This window comes from Grammomys surdaster, unplaced genomic scaffold, assembly GCF_004785775.1.
Source record: "Grammomys surdaster isolate TR1022 unplaced genomic scaffold, NIH_TR_1.0 63, whole genome shotgun sequence".
In the NCBI taxonomy this organism is placed as follows: domain Eukaryota; kingdom Metazoa; phylum Chordata; class Mammalia; order Rodentia; family Muridae; genus Grammomys; species Grammomys surdaster.
Window position 1 is genome coordinate 15,124,588 of NW_021604565.1, and position 18,486 is coordinate 15,143,073.

The 18,486-nt window shown below is 44.8% G+C and overlaps 1 protein-coding gene across 1 annotated transcript in view; it reads left to right on the plus strand.

The window, feature by feature from the left end:
* Odf1 (outer dense fiber of sperm tails 1) overlaps window positions 1-1,049 on the plus strand; it is an 8,574-nt gene extending 7,525 nt beyond the window's left edge. The window contains exon 2 of the mRNA XM_028765410.1: window positions 588-1,049. Within this exon, the coding sequence (XP_028621243.1) occupies window positions 588-1,049 (462 nt within the window). The remainder of the gene's footprint in view (window positions 1-587) is intronic.
* Window positions 1,050-18,486: the final 17,437 nt, after the last annotated feature.

Genomic DNA, 18,486 nt, shown 5'->3' on the forward strand with positions numbered 1-18,486 from the left:
GAGAGAGAGAGAGAGAGAGAGAGAGAGAGAGAGAGAGAGAGAGAGAGTTATTCCTGGCTTTGATACCTATCTTTAAGATGCAGAGTTCAAATGCTAGCTTGCTTATTGGTTGTGTCTCACTGAGCTAAAAAAAGAAGAGGCCCCTTGAGTAGGGGCTGTAACCTAGTCAAGTACTTCCCTGACATACATGAGCCTCTAGGTTCAATCTTCAACATCAAGTAATGAACAAAACCAAACCGGTCTCCACATGATGATGGCATAGTAATGCTAATGGCAGTAATTAAGCAAGATTTATAATGAGCCAAGCATAGTATCGAGTAAAACATCTCATTGAACCTTCCAACCGTGCTGTGATGTAGTACCACCATTACCACAGGTAAGGAAACTGAGTCACAGGTTAAGGGAAAGCCAAGTTTCTGTAACTAATAACAGGAGGTGTGCTGGGTTTAAACTTGAGAAAGATCTGAAAGGCCAACAGACTTTGATCAGGTTGAGGCATCATGACTGACAAGGGGTGGGGTGGGGTGGGGGCGGGGCTTGAGCCCTGAAGTCTAATCTATTTTCTTCTGTTCTCCCTTTCCAACTACAGACTCAGAAGGACGACAAATAGAATTCTGGCCTCCTCTTGCTGCAGCAGTAACATATTAGGATCCGTGAACGTGTGCGGCTTCGAACCTGATCAAGTCAAAGTGCGCGTGAAAGATGGGAAAGTCTGCGTGTCGGCCGAGAGGGAAAACAGGTACGACTGCCTCGGATCCAAAAAGTACAGTTACATGAACATCTGCAAAGAGTTCAGTCTGCCGCCATGTGTGGATGAGAAAGACGTGACGTACTCCTACGGGCTCGGCAGTTGTGTCAAGATCGAGTCTCCATGTTACCCTTGCACGTCTCCCTGTAACCCCTGTAACCCCTGTAGCCCCTGTAGCCCCTGTGGCCCCTGCGGCCCCTGTGGCCCCTGCGGTCCCTGCGGCCCCTGCGGCCCCTGTGACCCTTGCAACCCCTGCTACCCCTGTGGAAGCCGATTCTCCTGTAGGAAGATGATCTTGTAAGGTGTATGTAAGAACTTATGTCTTAGCAGAAGTCAGTACTCCAGCCAGGCAGCTCTTCAGCGTTTCTCATCCCCTTCCCACAGCCCGTGTGGTTCCAGTGTGTAGGAAACTTAATACATGACTGCATCTGATGACACTGTGTCCTTTGTTTTGACTCCCTACAGAGTTAGCAAATTTAAGAAGAAAGAGTTAGGTTTGGAATACTAGATGTCCTCCATACCCAACAGTATCCAGATTCCAGAGGCATGCCCAGACTCTAAGTAACTCTGTGACATGGCCCAGCCTAGAAACCACACCGCCAGAGTAGTTTAGGTGGGAGATAGCACTGTCCCTAGTGGTGATGTTAGCCTCCTTTCCAAGCCCAAGGGGGCTGTGGATTTTACTGGGGGACCAGACAATCCTTAGAAGAATGGGGCAGTGAGCATGCCCACAGCCCCAAAGATGGAACAGCCATGGAGGAGAACAGGACAGCATGCCTGTGTTTCTGACTCTCCATCTCTGGCCCAGGGTACTTTGCAGCTTCCTGAGCATTTATTGCAACTGTCTCCCTTTTTCCAACTCTGGAAACAGGTTTTCTACACAGAAGGTCAGTGCAAAGTTCACATTTGGAAACTATGGCTTCCACAGATGTTAGTGTAGTTTACTTGAATTTGGATCTTTGTGTTTGTTTTTGAGGTTGGGTCTCACTGTGTACATAAGGCTGGCCTCAAAATCACAGAAATCTCCTGCCTCTGCCTGCGGAGTGCTTCCTCAGAGAAACATGGCCTCAGGAGATCTGAATGCCTTTGTTTGCCCACCACCTTCATGGGGGAACTAACCTGATAAACAAGGTTGACTCAGGCAAGATGGTTCAGTGGATAGGGAAATTTGACACCAAGCCTGAGAACCTGAGTCCAATCCCTGAGAGACGTACGTATCATGGCACATATGCACACCAGTGTACACATACTAAATGAATGTAATGAAACAAATTATTAAAATGACAAGTGTTTATTGACCAAGTATTTGCCCTATGCCTAGGTACAGTGCCAGGAGCTATTGTCAATAGAGAGCTTTCCAAAAATTTCTGTGGAGAAAGTTAAGACTGATACCCATAGTATAATTTTAAATTGCTTGACAGTGTATAATCAGAAGTTTATTGTCTCTATACCTCTGACATCAGAGAAGAATGTGTAGGGTGAAGTTAGAGGAGGAGGAAGAAGAAGAGGAGGAGGAGGAAGAAGAGAGTATGTGCCTCATCTGGGGCTTTAGGGAAAGGCATACAGTAGGGCTTTTTCCACTAACTAGTAGAAACCAGAGAGGAAATAGTTAATAGAAAAACAACTTTGCCATTTTCAAAGTTGTATTTGGAGGTTGCATGGATCCCTGGGCTTGGACAGCTCTACCATGGCCTTGAATGAAATTCTGAAGCTCAGAGTACAATCTTAAATCCTGTCCTCCTATACCTGAAGGGGAGATGGGGACAAGGAAGTCTCCTATGGACAGAGGAAGAAAGCAGCTGAGACAGTACGTTGCTTTCTTTTTCTGTTGGTGTGATAAAGTACTCAGAGGTATCTCAAGGGTAAAAGGTTTATTTCACCTGAAACTTCAAGGTGAAGGTCCATCAGAGAAGAAAACTCCAGGCAGTCAGAGCTTAAAACCTCTGGTCACATCACACTCACAATCAGGAAGCAGAGAAAGATGAATGCATGCTTCTGTTCAGTTCCATTTCTTCACTGACACAGCCCAGAATCCCAGCCAGGGAATGGTGGCACCCACAGTGGGCATATTTTCCCACCTCAATGAGCACAATCCCTCACAGGCATAGCCAGAGGCCCATCTTCCAGATGACTCAAGATCCTGTCAAATTCACTACAGGAATGGTCACAGACAGAAGTCAAAGAAGAGAGAGGTGCTAGCTTCATGTGTGTGAAATGAGTGGATATATGAACCAAGGAGACATGTTATTTATGTTTTAATAAACAAAGGTCACACTGTCTTAGCAAAGGTTTTAATGATGTAAAGAGACACCATGACCCAAGCAACTCTTATAAAAGCAAACATTTAGTTGGAGCTGGCTTACAGGTTCAGAGGTTTAGTCCATTATCATCATGGCAGGAAGCATGGCAGCATGCAGGCAGACATGGTGCTGGAGAAGGAGCTGAGAGTCCTGCATCTCGATCTGACTGCAGCCAGTACTGGGTAGAGCTTCAAAGCCCACCCCCACAGTGATGTACTTCCTTGAACAAGATCACACCTACTCCAACAAGGCCACCTCTCTTAATAGTGCCACTTCCTGTGGGCTAAGCTAGTCAAACTACCACACTCTACTTCATGGCCACTATAGGCTTGTTCAAACACTATGGAGGCTATACCTAGCCATTACACAATGCAAAATACATTTAGTCAAACTTTGAAAGTCCCCATAGTCTATTACACTCTCAACAATGTTTAAGACTTCTGAGGTTCATGCAATAGCTTAATTGTAATTCCCATAAAATCAAAATCCAAAAGCAGATCATATACTCCCAACATCAAAGGATATATGTTATCATCCCAAACAACACAGTAAGGAAATCCTAGACCAAAGCAAAACCAAAAATCAGCTGGCAAACTCCAGACTCTGCATCACTATGTCTAATTCAACTCCTTTCAGCTTTGTTGACTGCAAACAAAAGCTGTTAGCAGCTTTCCTCAGCAGGTATCCCATGGTTCCATCAACTAAAACATCTTGGGGTCTCTGAAGCAACTTCAACGTTACAGCTTCTTGTTCCATGCATGATCTTCTGGACTTTTCCAAAGGGTTTGTAAAGATTACATCTCCAGCTCTGTGCTCTGTAGCACTCCACGGTCTGGTTGACTCTACTCCAGTGCTGCTGCTGTTCTTGACAGTCATTCTGTGGCACTCGCATTTCCAACACATTGGGATTTTTCACTGCAAGTAGGGCTTCACCAATAGCCTCTCACAGGCTCCCCGCATGGTACCAAGCCTCAGCTTATTTGCATGGCCCCTTCAGTATGAGGCCATCAACTGCAACTGAGGCTGCACCTTCCTCAGTGGCCTTTCCTAGCTTCTCAGCTGTTCTTCATGACCCCTCATGCCTTCACACCCAGTAGAAACTGGGTGACTCTCGTACATTACTAAATCTGGGTGCAGCACAAAGTACAATCTTGGTTATCCCTGGAACACAGCTTCTTTGTGCTCTCAGAAAATACTTCTCAGAAGATTTCACCTCAGTGATGCTGGTATCTTCTTCTTTTTTTAAAAAAAAATATTTATTTATTTATTGTATTGATGAGTACACTGTAGCTGTCTTCAGACACACCAGAAGAGGGCATCCAATCTCATTACGGATGGTTGTGAGCCACCATGTGGTTGCTGGGATTTGAACTCAGGACCTCTGGAAGAGCAGTCAGTGCTCTTAACCGATGAGCTATCTCTCCAGCCCAGGGACTCTTTTTGTTTGTTTGTTTTCTGAGACAGGGTTTCTCTGTGTAGCCCTGGCTGTCTTGGAACTCACTCTGTAGACCAGGCTGTCCTCAAACTCAGAAATCCTCTGCCTCCCAAGTGCTGGGATTAAAGGCGTGCGCCACCACTGCCCGGCTGCTGGTATCTTCTTAATCACTACTAATTACTTAGTTTCAGCTAACCAGCATCAATTATCCCAGTAGTCCCTTCTATTCTTGACTCTAAAGCCCAAGCCACATGGCTGAAGCTGCCAAGTTCTGTTGCATGATGGGACTGGATGGCCCCCTTGTTCTATTACAACCTTCACTGCCTAAACTTGGGTGTTCTGGAATTTGCTCTGTAAACTGACCTTGAACTCAGAGATCTGAATGCCTCTGTCTCCTGAGTTCTGGGATTAAAGGCATGTACCACCACCATGCCCGAATCCAAGCTTTTTTCTACTTGGAACATGCTCTGTCCCAGGCTGGCCTTGAACTCAGAGATCTGTTTGCCTCTGTCTCCTGGGATTACAGGGATGGACCACCATGCCTGGGCCTAAGCTGTTCACAGCCACTATGCCTCAAGATCTGGATCAAAAACTCATATATTCCAGACTCAAGATCTGGATCACAGGTGGGCCCTCCATTTCTGGGTTGTATTTTATTCCAGATTAAAAGTTCAAATGAAGCTAGGCAGTGGTGGTGCACACCTTTAATCCCAGCACTTAGGAGGCAGAGGCAGGCAGATTTCTGAGTTCGAGGCCAGCCTGGTCTACAGAGTGAGTTCCAGGACAGCCAGGACTATACAGAGAAACCCTGTCTCGAAAAACCAAAAAAAAAAAAAAAAGTCCAAATGAAAACAATTAGCAGTTCATAATAACACCTAACATAACCAGTCTCTGTTTAAGTCCAAACACATAAACAATAAGTTTAGCTAGGTGGGATCTTCCCCTGAAGTCACCACTCCCTTAATCTGTTTATCTCCTTGAACATAGGATTTAGTTCCATTCCATCCTGGTCGTCCTTTAATACTTGAAACATACATTTTGTATTTTTCTTCTAAGCTTTCTATGCTTGATCAAAATGCTCTTCATGAGAGTAAACCAGAGGACAATGTCTATGCTGGGCTTTTTTGAGATTTACCAATGCAATTAATCTGAAGTTCTTCCATTTAGCCTCAGGCATGCTCTTCAGACAAGAACAAAAAAGCAGCCACATTCTTCACCAAAACATTACAAGAACAGTCTCTAGGCCACATACTGTAATTCTCCTCTGAGCTCTGTTGACCAATAGAGTTCAAGTTACCCTCTTCCACATTTCCTTTAGGATGGTCCATCTTAAAGCATTTTATTGCTTTCCAAATCCAAAGTCTCAAAATCCTCATTCCTCTGAATAGAAACATGGTCAGGCCTATCCCAGCAATACCCTAGTCTCCAGCACCAATTTTTATCTTGGTTAGGATTTCATTGCTGTGGAGAGAGACCATGACCAAGGCAACCCTTATAAAAGCAAACATTTTTTGGAGCTGGCTTTCAGTTTCAGAGGTTTAGTTTATCATGGCAGAAAGCCTGGCAGTGTCCAAGCAGACATGGTACCGGAAACAGAAGCTGAGAGTTCTGCATCTTGATCTGACTGCAGCCAGCAGAAACTGACTCTTCTGCACTGGGTAGAGCTTCAAAGCCCACTGTCACAGTGATGAACTTCCTCGAACAAGGTCACACCTACTCCAACAAGGCCGCCTCTCTTAATAGTGCCATTTCCCATGGGCCAAGCACGTTCAAACCACCACAGTCACCAAATATTGTCAAGGTTGAAGACAAAGGTGCTTAAACTGCTCAGTTTCCATGGAATATGTTCTAGAGCCAAATGAGTTGTTGAACTTTTGTCTAACTGAATCATGGATAAGAATTTTCACAGGTGTAGTACTGAAGGAAACTTTATCCCCAGTGCCTATCAGGGATTGCTTGATTTCTTTCAGAGTCTACATAGTTTTATAAAATCTCTTATAAAATGATATCAAAGGGCTGGAGAGATGGCTTAGCAGTTTAGAACACTTTCTGCTCCTTCAGGGGTTCAGTTCCCAGCACTCACATGGCAGCCTACAACTCTTAACTCCAGTTGCAGGAGATCCACTACCCTTTTTTGGCCTCCAAAAGCATTGCACAGGTGTGCACATGCATACATGGAGTAAACAGTCATATACATAAGAATAAATCTAAAACGAATGATATTAGCAATCCTTTCAGTTGGCTCTTCTTCACTACTAAAATAGTTGGATTTGGTGACAGTGTTCTTAGATCTAGGATTAGTGAACTTAGTGAAGAAAAAAATTAAATTCTAGGGCTGGGGATATAGCTTTCTACACAGTTTTTTCCCATTGTTCTCTGTGTCTGTCTTCTACACACAAGAGTCACAGACTAGGTAAGTTTTTGAGTCTGACTTAACCCTTTAGCTAAGGAAATAATGTCAAAAATTATGTCAAAAGTTCATACTAAAATCAGAAGAAAGTGATTTTTAAGAAAAAGTGGGGGAGAGGGAGGGTGCTGCTAGGTGACCCAGATTAACTCCCATGACTCCCCTGGGCCTTCAGAGGCTTGGGTGTTACATGACTTATGGTCATGAAAAGAATGAACATGACCCCTGGGGCATAACTGCATGGCTAGGCTGGAAATACAGCTTTCCAGTTTGGAGAGGTTTGGTAAGCACAAGCCAGACATGGGATACTCCCAGCAACCCCAGCCATTAAAGAGCTAAGGCGGAAGATTCAGCTTTCACAATCAACCTGACTACATATGGAGACCCATTCAATAAACAAAACAATATAAAACACAAAACCAAAACACATCTATTTCGTAGGAGTCTAGACAATATGCACAATTTATCAGACTTAAATACTCTTCCCTCTAAGCTACACCAAAACCTTGTTCTAGAATTAGGTGCACAAACACCAGCAAGCATGGCTCACAACCCACCACATACCGGCGGCTCAGAAGCCTGGTTTCAGCCAGGGCAATGCCTGAGATCAGCACAAGTCCTCCAGTGTGCTTCAAAGGGCTTGTGTCAAACTGTCCTGGAGCCACAATGCCAGCAACGATGCTTGAAATCCATTCACTCCTGGTCCTCAGGCAAGGAAGCAATCTTCTGGATGGGTCTTCTTCTATTGGGTCCCCTTTCTGTACACAGCAGAGAGCAGGCCACATGACTGGTTTCACTCTTGGGCTATGGACCACCAAGCTCTGAAGAGGCAATGTTTCCAGTTAAGGTTCTGGGAAGCACCCTGTTAAACTCTAGTAGAAACTGCATTTTCATACACCAAGCTTAGTAAAGCCAGATAAACAGCATTTTACTCTGTCAGTTACTTTATTGCTCCTTTAAAGGTATATTTGGGTCCCTAGAATCTTAAGGTGGTGTCGCTCTGGCTCCTGGGTATATCTGAGATGTACTTTAGTTTGTGACTTTCAATGAAAAATCTAACAGTGTTACAAAAACAAGCAACAAACAAACACAGACTTCACTGTATACACAAACAACAACTTTTGCTAGGTATGAGGGTTTATGTATGTAATCCTATACTTGGGAAACCTGAAGCAGGAGAATTCAACTTCAAGACCAACCTGGCCTACAGAGTCCTGTTAAAAAACAGAGAGAGAGAGAGAGAGAGAGAGAGAGAGGGAGAGAGAGAGAGAGAGAGAGAGCTAGCATTTTTATTTAAGATAGAATATAGAATCACAACAAACATTCAGCATTAAAACCATTTTCACTAACAACCTTCATAGTAAATATCTCTTTAGAAGGAAAATAGTTACCATGTTTGTGGAAACAACTACGTCCACACACAAACTTTGTTCTTTAAAAATATGTTTATAGTTATTAAAGCCATTTCCATTGAGACAGTTTTATAGATACAATGAACATCCCAGATTTTCTGGGATGACTCAGGTTTCCATGGCTTAGTGATTAGGGACAGGAACCTGTGGTCTCCATATGTCAACTGTGTGAGGTCAGGCTTGTCTGAGGGAAAGAGTAAGAAGCTCGCACAGATCCATCACAGAGTTCTGAGAGCAACAGAAGGGGAGCCTCTGCTGTTTGGACAAAAGACACTTGAGATCAGCTGGCAGCCCAAGGAAGACCATGTAAGAAAGTGAAGGCCAGAATCATCAAAGCAAAACTACTGGAGTGTGGATTAGGCTGTATCTTGGAAGGAGGTTTCCCTTGTTTGGTATTTGTGCATCGATTACCTGTTGCTACAATAAAATCCCTCACCAAAGCATGTGAAGGAAAAAGTCTTTATTTTACCTCACAGTTCAGTGTACAGTCAGTCATGTGGGGACGTCTCAAGCAGGATCCTAAAGCAGCTGCTTACATGGTGTCCACAGCTGAAGCAGTGAGTGGCAGATTCATTTTCTCCTTTTCACTCAGACCAGGATGGCAGCCCACAGAATGGTGCCACAGACAGTGACTAACCTGGGTGATGCAGTCTCTCACACGGATGTTCAGTATATAGCTCAAACTGGGCTCTAATTCACTCTCCTCCTGCCTCAACATCCCAAGTAGTTGCAATTATAGCTGTACACCATGCATCAAACCCAGTGAAGAAATCTGAGTCCCTACCTTTCTGTGTCATCAGTGTCAAGGACTTAGCCTTTATGGCCTCGCTGTGGGCCTCTGAGACAGTTCTGCATCGTAATAAGAATGGGAATTCTAGAAGGGTGGGCCCAGACATCTCATCTGTGGGAGAACGTTGCATTTCTTCTCACCATGTGTTAGGTCCAAAGAAGGCCCCCCAATGGCAGTCCTTGGGACACTGTCCTAAACAGAAGGACCTTGACCAGGTAAACGGAAGGATGGTTACTGGATAAACAGAAAGAAGCCAAAGTTCTGTTTACTGAAAAGCCATCACTTCCTTTATCCATCCACAGTGGTCAACTACCTTTTTGCAAGGGAATCTAATTCATGAAAAGCCTGCTATAGACCAAAGTGCCCATGCTAAATCCCAGGCTGTTCAGCCTGCACCTCCTCCTCCACACCCCTTCCCCCTAACTTACCTGTCCCCTTAAAACTGACAAGACTACCCATGACACCTGATGGATGCTCTCTGCTCCTCTAAGAGACAGCCTGGTAGTTCAATTCACCACACAAACTTTCTTTCTACCCACTGAGCTATCCAGTTGTTGTCCTGCTAACTAACGTTGAAGTCTACCATTGTCTGGATACCTTCTGGGGCTCAGTGCAATATGGAGGACTCCCTTCATTGGCAGAACTTCCCCTTCTCTGACCTTGTCTGGGAGTTAAACACCGCCCCCGCCATGCCTCTACCTGCAGAATGTCATGTAGGCTTGGTTAAGGTTACTCGTTTTATTGCTTTTCTCCTGATAAGAACCCACTCAGTTAACACTTGAGATCCTGAAATGCTTCCCCATGCTATTGAGGCATTTTGGTTCCTTATGCCTTCAGCCAAGGACCTTTGCTCATATTGGATGTTCCTGGTCCCCAAAATTATATAAGCCTTGAATCATCCCAAGTACAGTTTATCTGCCTCTCTGCAGCTGTTTCTGGTATCATTTACCAGACATACTCACAGGGATTCTGAGCCCCCATCTATGGACCACTATCAGCCAACAATCCCCAGAGGGATTGTCAGGGAGGGTCAGTGGTTTTGCTGCATCTTGCTTACACCATGAACTCATAAAGTCAATAGAATAACCTTATGTTAAGAAAAAAATAGGTGACATTTCAGACTATACCATTAGTAGACAATTTAAAGAAAAACAACCAAACAAAAACCTAATTTCACAATGGACCAGAATACTGTCCGCTGCATCTCTGTCATTCTCCAGAAACTAGAGGCAAACATGATGTCCTTCATTAGCTGAATGGATAAACAAAATGGTCATATAACCTTTTTTTTTTTGGTTTTTCGAGACAGGGTTTCTTTGTGTAGCCCTGGCTGTCCTGGAACTCACTCTGTAGACCAGGCTGGCCTCGAACTCAAAAACCCACCTGCCTCTGCCTCCCAAGTGCTGGGATTAAAGGCATGCGCCACCACTGCCCAGCGGTCACATAACTCTTTAGGGAAAGATTATGACAAGGAAACAAGATGCTGAGTCACTGAAAACCATGCTGTTAAGTGAAAATGCTGATCTGAAGAGTGGTGGCATAGGATGTCAGTGGTGTGACATCCTGGAAAGGGCCAAACCGTAAGTATACTTTTAGGGTGATGAAGCTAATCTACAGGATACAGCATTTGTGGAAACCCATCCAGGGGCTGTTGTGATGGCTCAGTGGGGTAAGGCCATGTGCTGCCCAAGCATGAGGACCTGAGTTGGGAGTCCCAGTGTCCATATGGAAAATCTGGGTGCTACTCGACTTTGTAACCCCAGCTCTGGAGAATAGAGAGAGGCAAGAGGGTCACTGTCTTAGATTTGGTGACAGACGCCATCTCTTGGGAATAAGGTGGAGAGTGATAGCTCAGGATGCCTGAGATGATCCTCTGGCCTCTAAATACACAGACAAGTATATACATGGACATGCATACATGCACACACACACACACACACACACACACGCACGCACGCACACTCACTCACTTTATAGCATAGGCTAACCTAATGTGTATAAACATTTAAAAAGCCATTTAGAGGTGGGCAAGATGGCTCTATGGCTAAAGAGCTTGTTATTCAAAGATAAGGACCAGAATTTCAATCTCCAGCACTCACACAAAAGCCAAGGCTGTGTGGTAGCCAGTCTGAGTTCTGTGTTCAGAAGGCAGAGACAGGACAGGGTGGGGATGGGGGTGTCCCTGAAGGAAGCGGGGTTACTAGCTATATCAGCAGAATCAGCAAGTCCAGGTTCAATAAGAAATTGTACGTCATTAATTAAAATATAGAGTGATTGACAGAGACAGTCAGTGTACCCTCTGGCCTCGATATGCACACATACGTGAACCCGCACAAATATATGTGCATGCACAGTGCACACACAAAGTCCTTTCAGGAGTTTCAGGTACTGCCATGTAGGGGTCTTGGTTGGGTTTGTTTTATCTGCCAGTGAAAGTTAAAAGGCAGGGAAAAGTGTGACAAGTAGCTCCGTAGAGATGGAGCACACAGCCCAGAGGAGCCAGCAGAGTGAGCAGTTGAAGAAAAACTTTTGTTGGGGTGAGGGAACACACTCAATAGGTACACACAGATAAAGGGTTTCCACAAGGCAGGTGGGGACTTGGGAAGCTGAAGTCTTCTTGAGGGATGGGGTTTTTTACACCTCTGAAGGGTCTTCCTTCCCTAATTGAGAGTTGGTCAGTTTGAAGAAAGACTGGGTGGCTGGTTGGCCTGAAAGTGTTATCTAGCCTTGATTTTACTAAGCTCATTTACCAGCAGGAAACCTTACTGGATGGAGAAAAAAGCCTCCAGTCTTTGTTTTAAGCTGTCAGGCTTTTGTCTCAGGTAAGGAGGATAAGAAAGATAAGGGGAAGTGTGCGATTTTGTTACCTAGTTGGACCTCTCTCTCTCTCTCTCTCTCTCTCTCTCTCTCTCTCTCTCTCTCTCTGCCTGTCAGAGGATCTGTATAATTCCCTCACAGGGCTGTCAGGATAGAACATAAACTGAGAAATCTATACAAGAAATTATCAAAATGCCTCAGTGAATGGGCAGAGTCACAGTAGCAAAGGTGAGAAACACCGGGTGCTTGATCTAGTTCACAGGCAGACCCGTGTCCCTCCACAAAGATGCCCATATGCTGGTTGAAGGATTTTAAGATTAAGGGCTGCCAGGAATTATCCAAGTGTGGCCATGTCTTTAAATGAAGGGAGGGGGAGGTTCCCATTTATAGGCAGGGATGTGATAAGCGAGACTGAAGTAGTACCAGCCAAAGGGTCACAAACCAAAGGACTCTAGCATCTAGTAAAGCAAGGAAATGCACCCACCACCAAGAGTCTGCAAAGGAACCCAGTCCTGCTGATGTATTGATTTAGAATTCCTAATGTCTGGGACTAGGAGAAAATAATTAGGGTTATTTAAAGCTAAGTTTATGGCATTTTGTAACAGTAACAACGGAAAATGAATTCAAGACATCATTTAAGACACACAATCACGCTGGGCGGTGGTGGCGCACACCTTTAATCCCAGCACTTGGGAGGCAGAGGCAGGCAGATTTCTGAGTTCAAGGCCAGCCTGATCTACAGAGTGAGTTCCAGGACAGCCAGGGCTATACAGAGAAACTCTGTCTCGAAAAACAAAAAACAAAACAAAAAAAAAAGACACACAATCACAGTAAAGCAAATACATTCAGAATGAAAAGAGGGAGACGACCACTCCAGTGGAAATGCCTAGACAAGGCAAACTTTACTTTTGATCTAGAGGGTATGCTTGGAAGATTGGAAGCATACTTGATTTTTATTCTAACTTAGGTGGTAGCTGTGTTTCCCCCACTTGCTGGGGTCCAACCTCACAATAGTATTTACTCAGCTAGTCAGACAAGATGGAGATGAAGGAGGAAGGGGAGGAAGGGGAGAAAGGGGAAAGCATCTGTTCTAGGCTATCAAATTCCAGGAATACAGATGGGGCCTTTGTAGAAAAAAACATTTTACTGGGATGGGATGGGTTAACTCATTTACATGAAAATTTTACTAGGTGGCGAGATAAATGGATGTGAATTCTTTGTCCTAAACACAAGTTTTACGGTTCTTGGTTGAAAGACTCATACTTAATATTTCTTGCAATAGGATGCCCATTTCTTCTTTAGCATCTCTGAGACTTAGAAGGGGGATTTGTGTGAGGTAGAAGCAATCAGAGACTGTAGGCTTAATTCTTTCACAACCTACTTAATAAGGGTTCTTAAAGGCTTTAACCTTCCTTCTAGCCCACTGACCAAAGGTAGGGAAGAGAGATGGTTATAGGACAGGGAATGTGCAATTGTTTAGAAGTAGTTCTTTGGGGTGATACCAGTCTTCATTGTCAGGATATCCACACTCCAATCCAAAACAGCAAATATGAATCAGTAGTGGCAGTCTAGTCCAATCAGCAAACACCAAACACATATCAGTAGCAGCAGCTCGATCCTGAAAAAACCACTAGGCTCCTGGAATCAGTGTGAGTCTGCAGAAGTGGCAAGAAACAGCCAGAATACCATAAGAAGTTCTTTGGCATGTCTCTCTTTACAAAGTCACAACAAGCAAAGATCAGTGAAAACTAGTGAAGACCAGCAAAGTGTTACAAGGTGAACCAATGTCACTGTCTTTTGAGTTCTTCTTATTCTCTTTCCAAACATCCTCTCAAGTGTCTGCCTCAGCAAAACAACCTTTTCTAAGACAGTTCCCAGAAAACTATCACACGACATGACCAAGTCTCCAAAGAAATCAGAAATTTCCACTTCAAGAGAACTTCAGATTTCAGTTAGGCATGGGCCAGTCCCACTGCAGAGTGTCTGGAAATTTTTAAATATTATACACCTCTTGAAGGACACATTGATCTATAACACTGATTCTACATCCAGAACAACCACGGACTGCTAGAACCAGTTCCCTCCCTGGGGTCTCACGAGGCTGAGTGCTCACTGCGAAAGAGTCACAGCTGAGCAAGGCTGTGGGCCCAGTGGCAGCATTGCTACTAAAGTGGGGAATGGCATTAGATGACCAGAATTATTCACCCACAATGAAAGAACCTTAACAAATTGTGAGGGGAAGGGTAAGAAACAAGAAAATCCGCACAAGCACCTTTCTCAAGTGGTACAGTGCTTGCCCAGCAGGCATCTGCCTGGGTTAGTTCCCGAGCCTAAAACCAGGTATGATGGCTATCTTAGTCACTATTCTATTGCTGTGAAGAGACACCATGATCAAGACAGCCTATAGAAGAAAATATATAATTAGAAGGTTGCTTATAGTTTCAGAGGGTTTGTCCATAGTCATCACAGTAGGAAGCATTGTGGCATGCTACCAGGTCTGGTGAGTTGGCCTAATGCTGCCTGTATTCTAATGCTAATTTGGGTCCCCCAAAATTGTTTGCTCCAAAGATGAGAGAGTCCACATGTAGGACACTGAGGGACCCTGCCCCCAGTTGATTCTGATTGGCAAATAAAGTTGCTGGTAGCCAAAAGCTGGGGAGAAGAGACATAGGCAGGATTCAGGTTTCCATGGCTTGGGACCATGAGTAGAAGGAAGGAGAAAGGAAAAAGGAGGAGCTGCCATGGGAGAGGAAGAACATGCAGGAGGGAGATGGAGAGCCGTAAACAGGATCGCTGAGCCATAAAAACGTGGTCATGTGGACTGGCCAATAGGAGTCAAGAGCATCCCAGAAGGGACATAGAAATTAATAAGTATTAACTAGGAGTTATCAGTAGGAAAGTGGATTCTAGCAGCATGGAGGGTAGGTAGTTGCCCAGCTATCGTTCTGCTTAAGGCATATTTAAAAATATAAGGCTGTGTGTGTGTCTTTCATCCAGGAACATAAGCTATTAAGGCGGGAAGGAACCCCAATGCCAGGATTTTATAAATATGTTTACAACAGGCAGGGCATTGGAGCAGTAAGCAAGCACTCATATCTGATCTGTAAGATGGAGGCTGAAAGGGAGATTGGTCCTGGCTTGAGCTTTTGAAACCTCAAAGTCCACTCCCAGTGCTCAACCTCCTCCAACAAGGCCACACCCCGTAATCCTTCCTACACAGTCTACCAATGGGAACCAGACACTCAAGTACATGAGCTTATGTGTCATTCTCATTCAAACTGATGCCTGTAATCCCAACAGAAGGAGGATCCGAAATTCAAGATCATCCTGGGATGTATCCTGTCTTTAAAACTAAAAACAAAAAAAACAGAATATCGATTTTAAAAAATGCATAACCCTTCTCCTTATAAGTGACCTGAGGTGAGACAAGAGGTTCAATACTCTTTTGATCCAGAAAAACCCTACAGAATAATGCAAATCAAGAGGTTTAAATAATACCCATGAAACTGCCCAGGCCATCAAGGGTATGAGTATCTGAAAAGCCACAAAGTATCTTGAAAAATGTCACTTTAAAGAAGTAATATGTCAGGCTGGAGAGATGGCTCAGCAGTTAAGAGCACTGACTGTTCTTCCAGAGGTCCTGAGTTCAATTCCTAGTAACCACATGATAGCTCACAACCATCTGTAATGGGATCCAATGCCCTCTTCTGGTGTGTCTGAAGACAGCTACAGCTATATTGATAAAATAAATAAATATTTAAAAAAAAAAGGTAATGTGTACATTCTGACAGCGTAAGGATAGAGTCAGTAAGTGCCCAGGCTAGATGGTGGGACGGGACACAGGAGTAGGTGGCCCAAAGAGACTGCTGCAGTTTTGCTGCCCACACTTGAGTAATGCTTAACTTAAGGATTCAAAAATAGATTCTCCCGTTACTGAATGTACCCAGGTGTCATGGTTTGTACACGCTTGGCCCAGGGAGTGGCAGTATTAGGAGGTGTGGCCTCATTGGAGTAGGTGTGTCACTGTGGGCGTGGGCTTTAAGACCCTCATCCTAACTGCCTGGTAGTCAGTCTTCCAGTAGCAGTCTTCAGATGAAGATGTAGAACTCTCAGCTCCTCCTGCACCATGCCTGCCTGGATGGTGCCATACTCCCACCTTGATGATAATGGACTGAACTCTGAACCTGTAAGCCAGTCCCAGTTAAATGTTGTCCTTTATAAGAGTTGCCTTGGGCATGGTGACTGTGCACAGCAGTAAAATCCTAAGACACCAGGTGAAAAAAGCACCTAAGATGTGGGGCTGAACTTAGAGCTGGGCTAACACAAGCATGAGCTCCCTACTGCAGTGAGAGGACCCTCACTCAGAGGAAGCAAACTGTTCCCTCTGCACAGAAGGCAAAGGCATCCCTGAGAAACCAAAGAAACAGACATGTAAGGCACAGGGCACATCCAGCATTGTCTTAGGAAGGCTCCAACTGCTGAGAGGACACACTACGGCCAAAGCAACTTAGGGAGGAAAGGGTTTGCTTGGCTTATGCTTCCACGTCACAGTTCATCAGCAAAGGAAGTCAAGCAGGGCAGGAACCTGGAGGAGGCGCTGATACAGAGGCATGGAGGGGTGCTGCTTACTGGCTTGCTCCTCATGGCTTGCTCGGCCTGCTTTCTTATAAAACCCAGAACTATCAGCCCAGGAATGACACCACCCACAATGGGCCAGGCCCTCCCCCATCAATCACTAATAAAGAAGATGCTCTACAGGCTTGCGTACAGCCTGATCTTAAAAAGGCATTTTCTTGGCCGGGCGGTGGTGGCGCACGCCTTTAATCCCAGCACTTGGGAGGCAGAGACAGGCGGATTTCTGAGTTCGAGGCCAGCCTGGTCTACAGAGTGAGTTCCAGGACAGCCAGGACTATGCAGAGAAACCCTGTCTCGAAAAACCAAAAAAAAAAAAAAAAAAAAAAAAAAAGGCATTTTCTTCATTGAGGTTCCCTCCTCAGTCCTATTACGGGCGGATATTAACCCACCTTCTTACCTGGGCACGGTGGTACACATCTCAGGCAGACCTCTGAGTTTGAAGCCAGCCTAGTGTACGTAGTAAATTCCAGGACAGCCAGGCTGTGTGGAAACCCTGTCTCAAAAAAGAAAAAAAAAAAGAAGAAGGAGAGGAAGAAAGAAGAAGGAGGAGGAGGAGGAAGAGGAGGAAGAGGAGGAGGAGGAAGAGGAGGAGGAGGAGGAAGAGGAGGAGGAGGAAGAGGAGGAGGAAGAGGAAGAGGAGGAGGAAGAGGAAGAGGAGGAGGAGGAGGAGGAGGAAGAGGAGGAGGAGGAGGAGGAGGAGGAGGAAAACAAATAAAACAAAACAAGAAATAACCTTCTAAACAGACCGGGCTATGGACAGAATGGGGTGGTGGTGGGGAGGACACAACACATGAATGAGTGGACACACACATTGTGGGGACATTTTTATATGTTTAAGTTACTGGTGTGTGTGTGTGTGTGTGTGTGTGCACGCATTTGTTTCATTTAATTTTGAGCTCATGTCCGTTCTTCCTCAGTATCTCAGAATGTTGGGGTTACAGGCGTGAGCCACTTGCAGAGAACAGTGGTTCTTGAACTCAAAGAGATACGCCTGCTTCTGTCTCCTGGGATTAAAGGCATCTGGAACCATACCCCACTAAGAGTTTGTTGGGTTTTGTTTGTTTGTTTGTCTGTTTTTGTTTGGTTTGGGTTTTGTTTTTTGGTTTTTTGTTTGTTTGTTTGTTTGTTTTTGAGACAGCATTTCTCTTTATATTCCTGGCTGTCCTAAAATTCAATCTGTAGACCAGGCTGGCCTTGAACTCACAACGATCTGCCTGCCTCTGCCTCTCAAGTGCTGGGAATAAAGGTGTCTGCACCAATGCCTGGCTAAGAGTTATGGTATCTTAAGACATCCTTTTAACAAGGTTAGAGGTGTAGCTCAGTTGTCAGTGTTTCCCTAGTCAGATCAAATTGCACACCTAGCATGATGTAAACCAGGTGCGATGGCTCATGCCCTGTAACCACAGAACTTTGGAAGTGGAGGAAGAAAGATCATGAAAGTTACTACTGGTTACATTGGTGCATTTAAGGCCAGCCAAAATAAACTGTAAAAAAAAAAAAAAAAAAAAAAGAAGAAAAGGTATGCTTCGAACATTTCTTATATGTTGTTTATATACAGGAAACAAGATGAACTACTGTTTGCAATCTTTTCTGGTGCCTTTAGAGACAAGGAGTAGAGAGCGTATCAGACCTGCATGCAGACGTGACGTGCATGTGTGAGACATTCAGCGAGGAGCCTGGGAGGCAGGCAAGGCTGAGTGAGGGGCTGTGTGGCAGCTCAGGGCTGGCACCTGCCCCTCAGGAAGTTCCTCATTGTCTGTCACCTGCGTAACTCTGGATGTGGCTTCAGTGCAATAGTGTCAGCCTCGGGGTGTGTAGGCACCAACGCAATAACTCTCAGCTCTGCCGCACGTCTGGAAACTAGGCACTTATGTGGCCTGATTTGGTGAGAGGGTAAGAAGTAAATGGGGGTGGGGGTTGAGAGTAAAAGTGAACGGGGCAG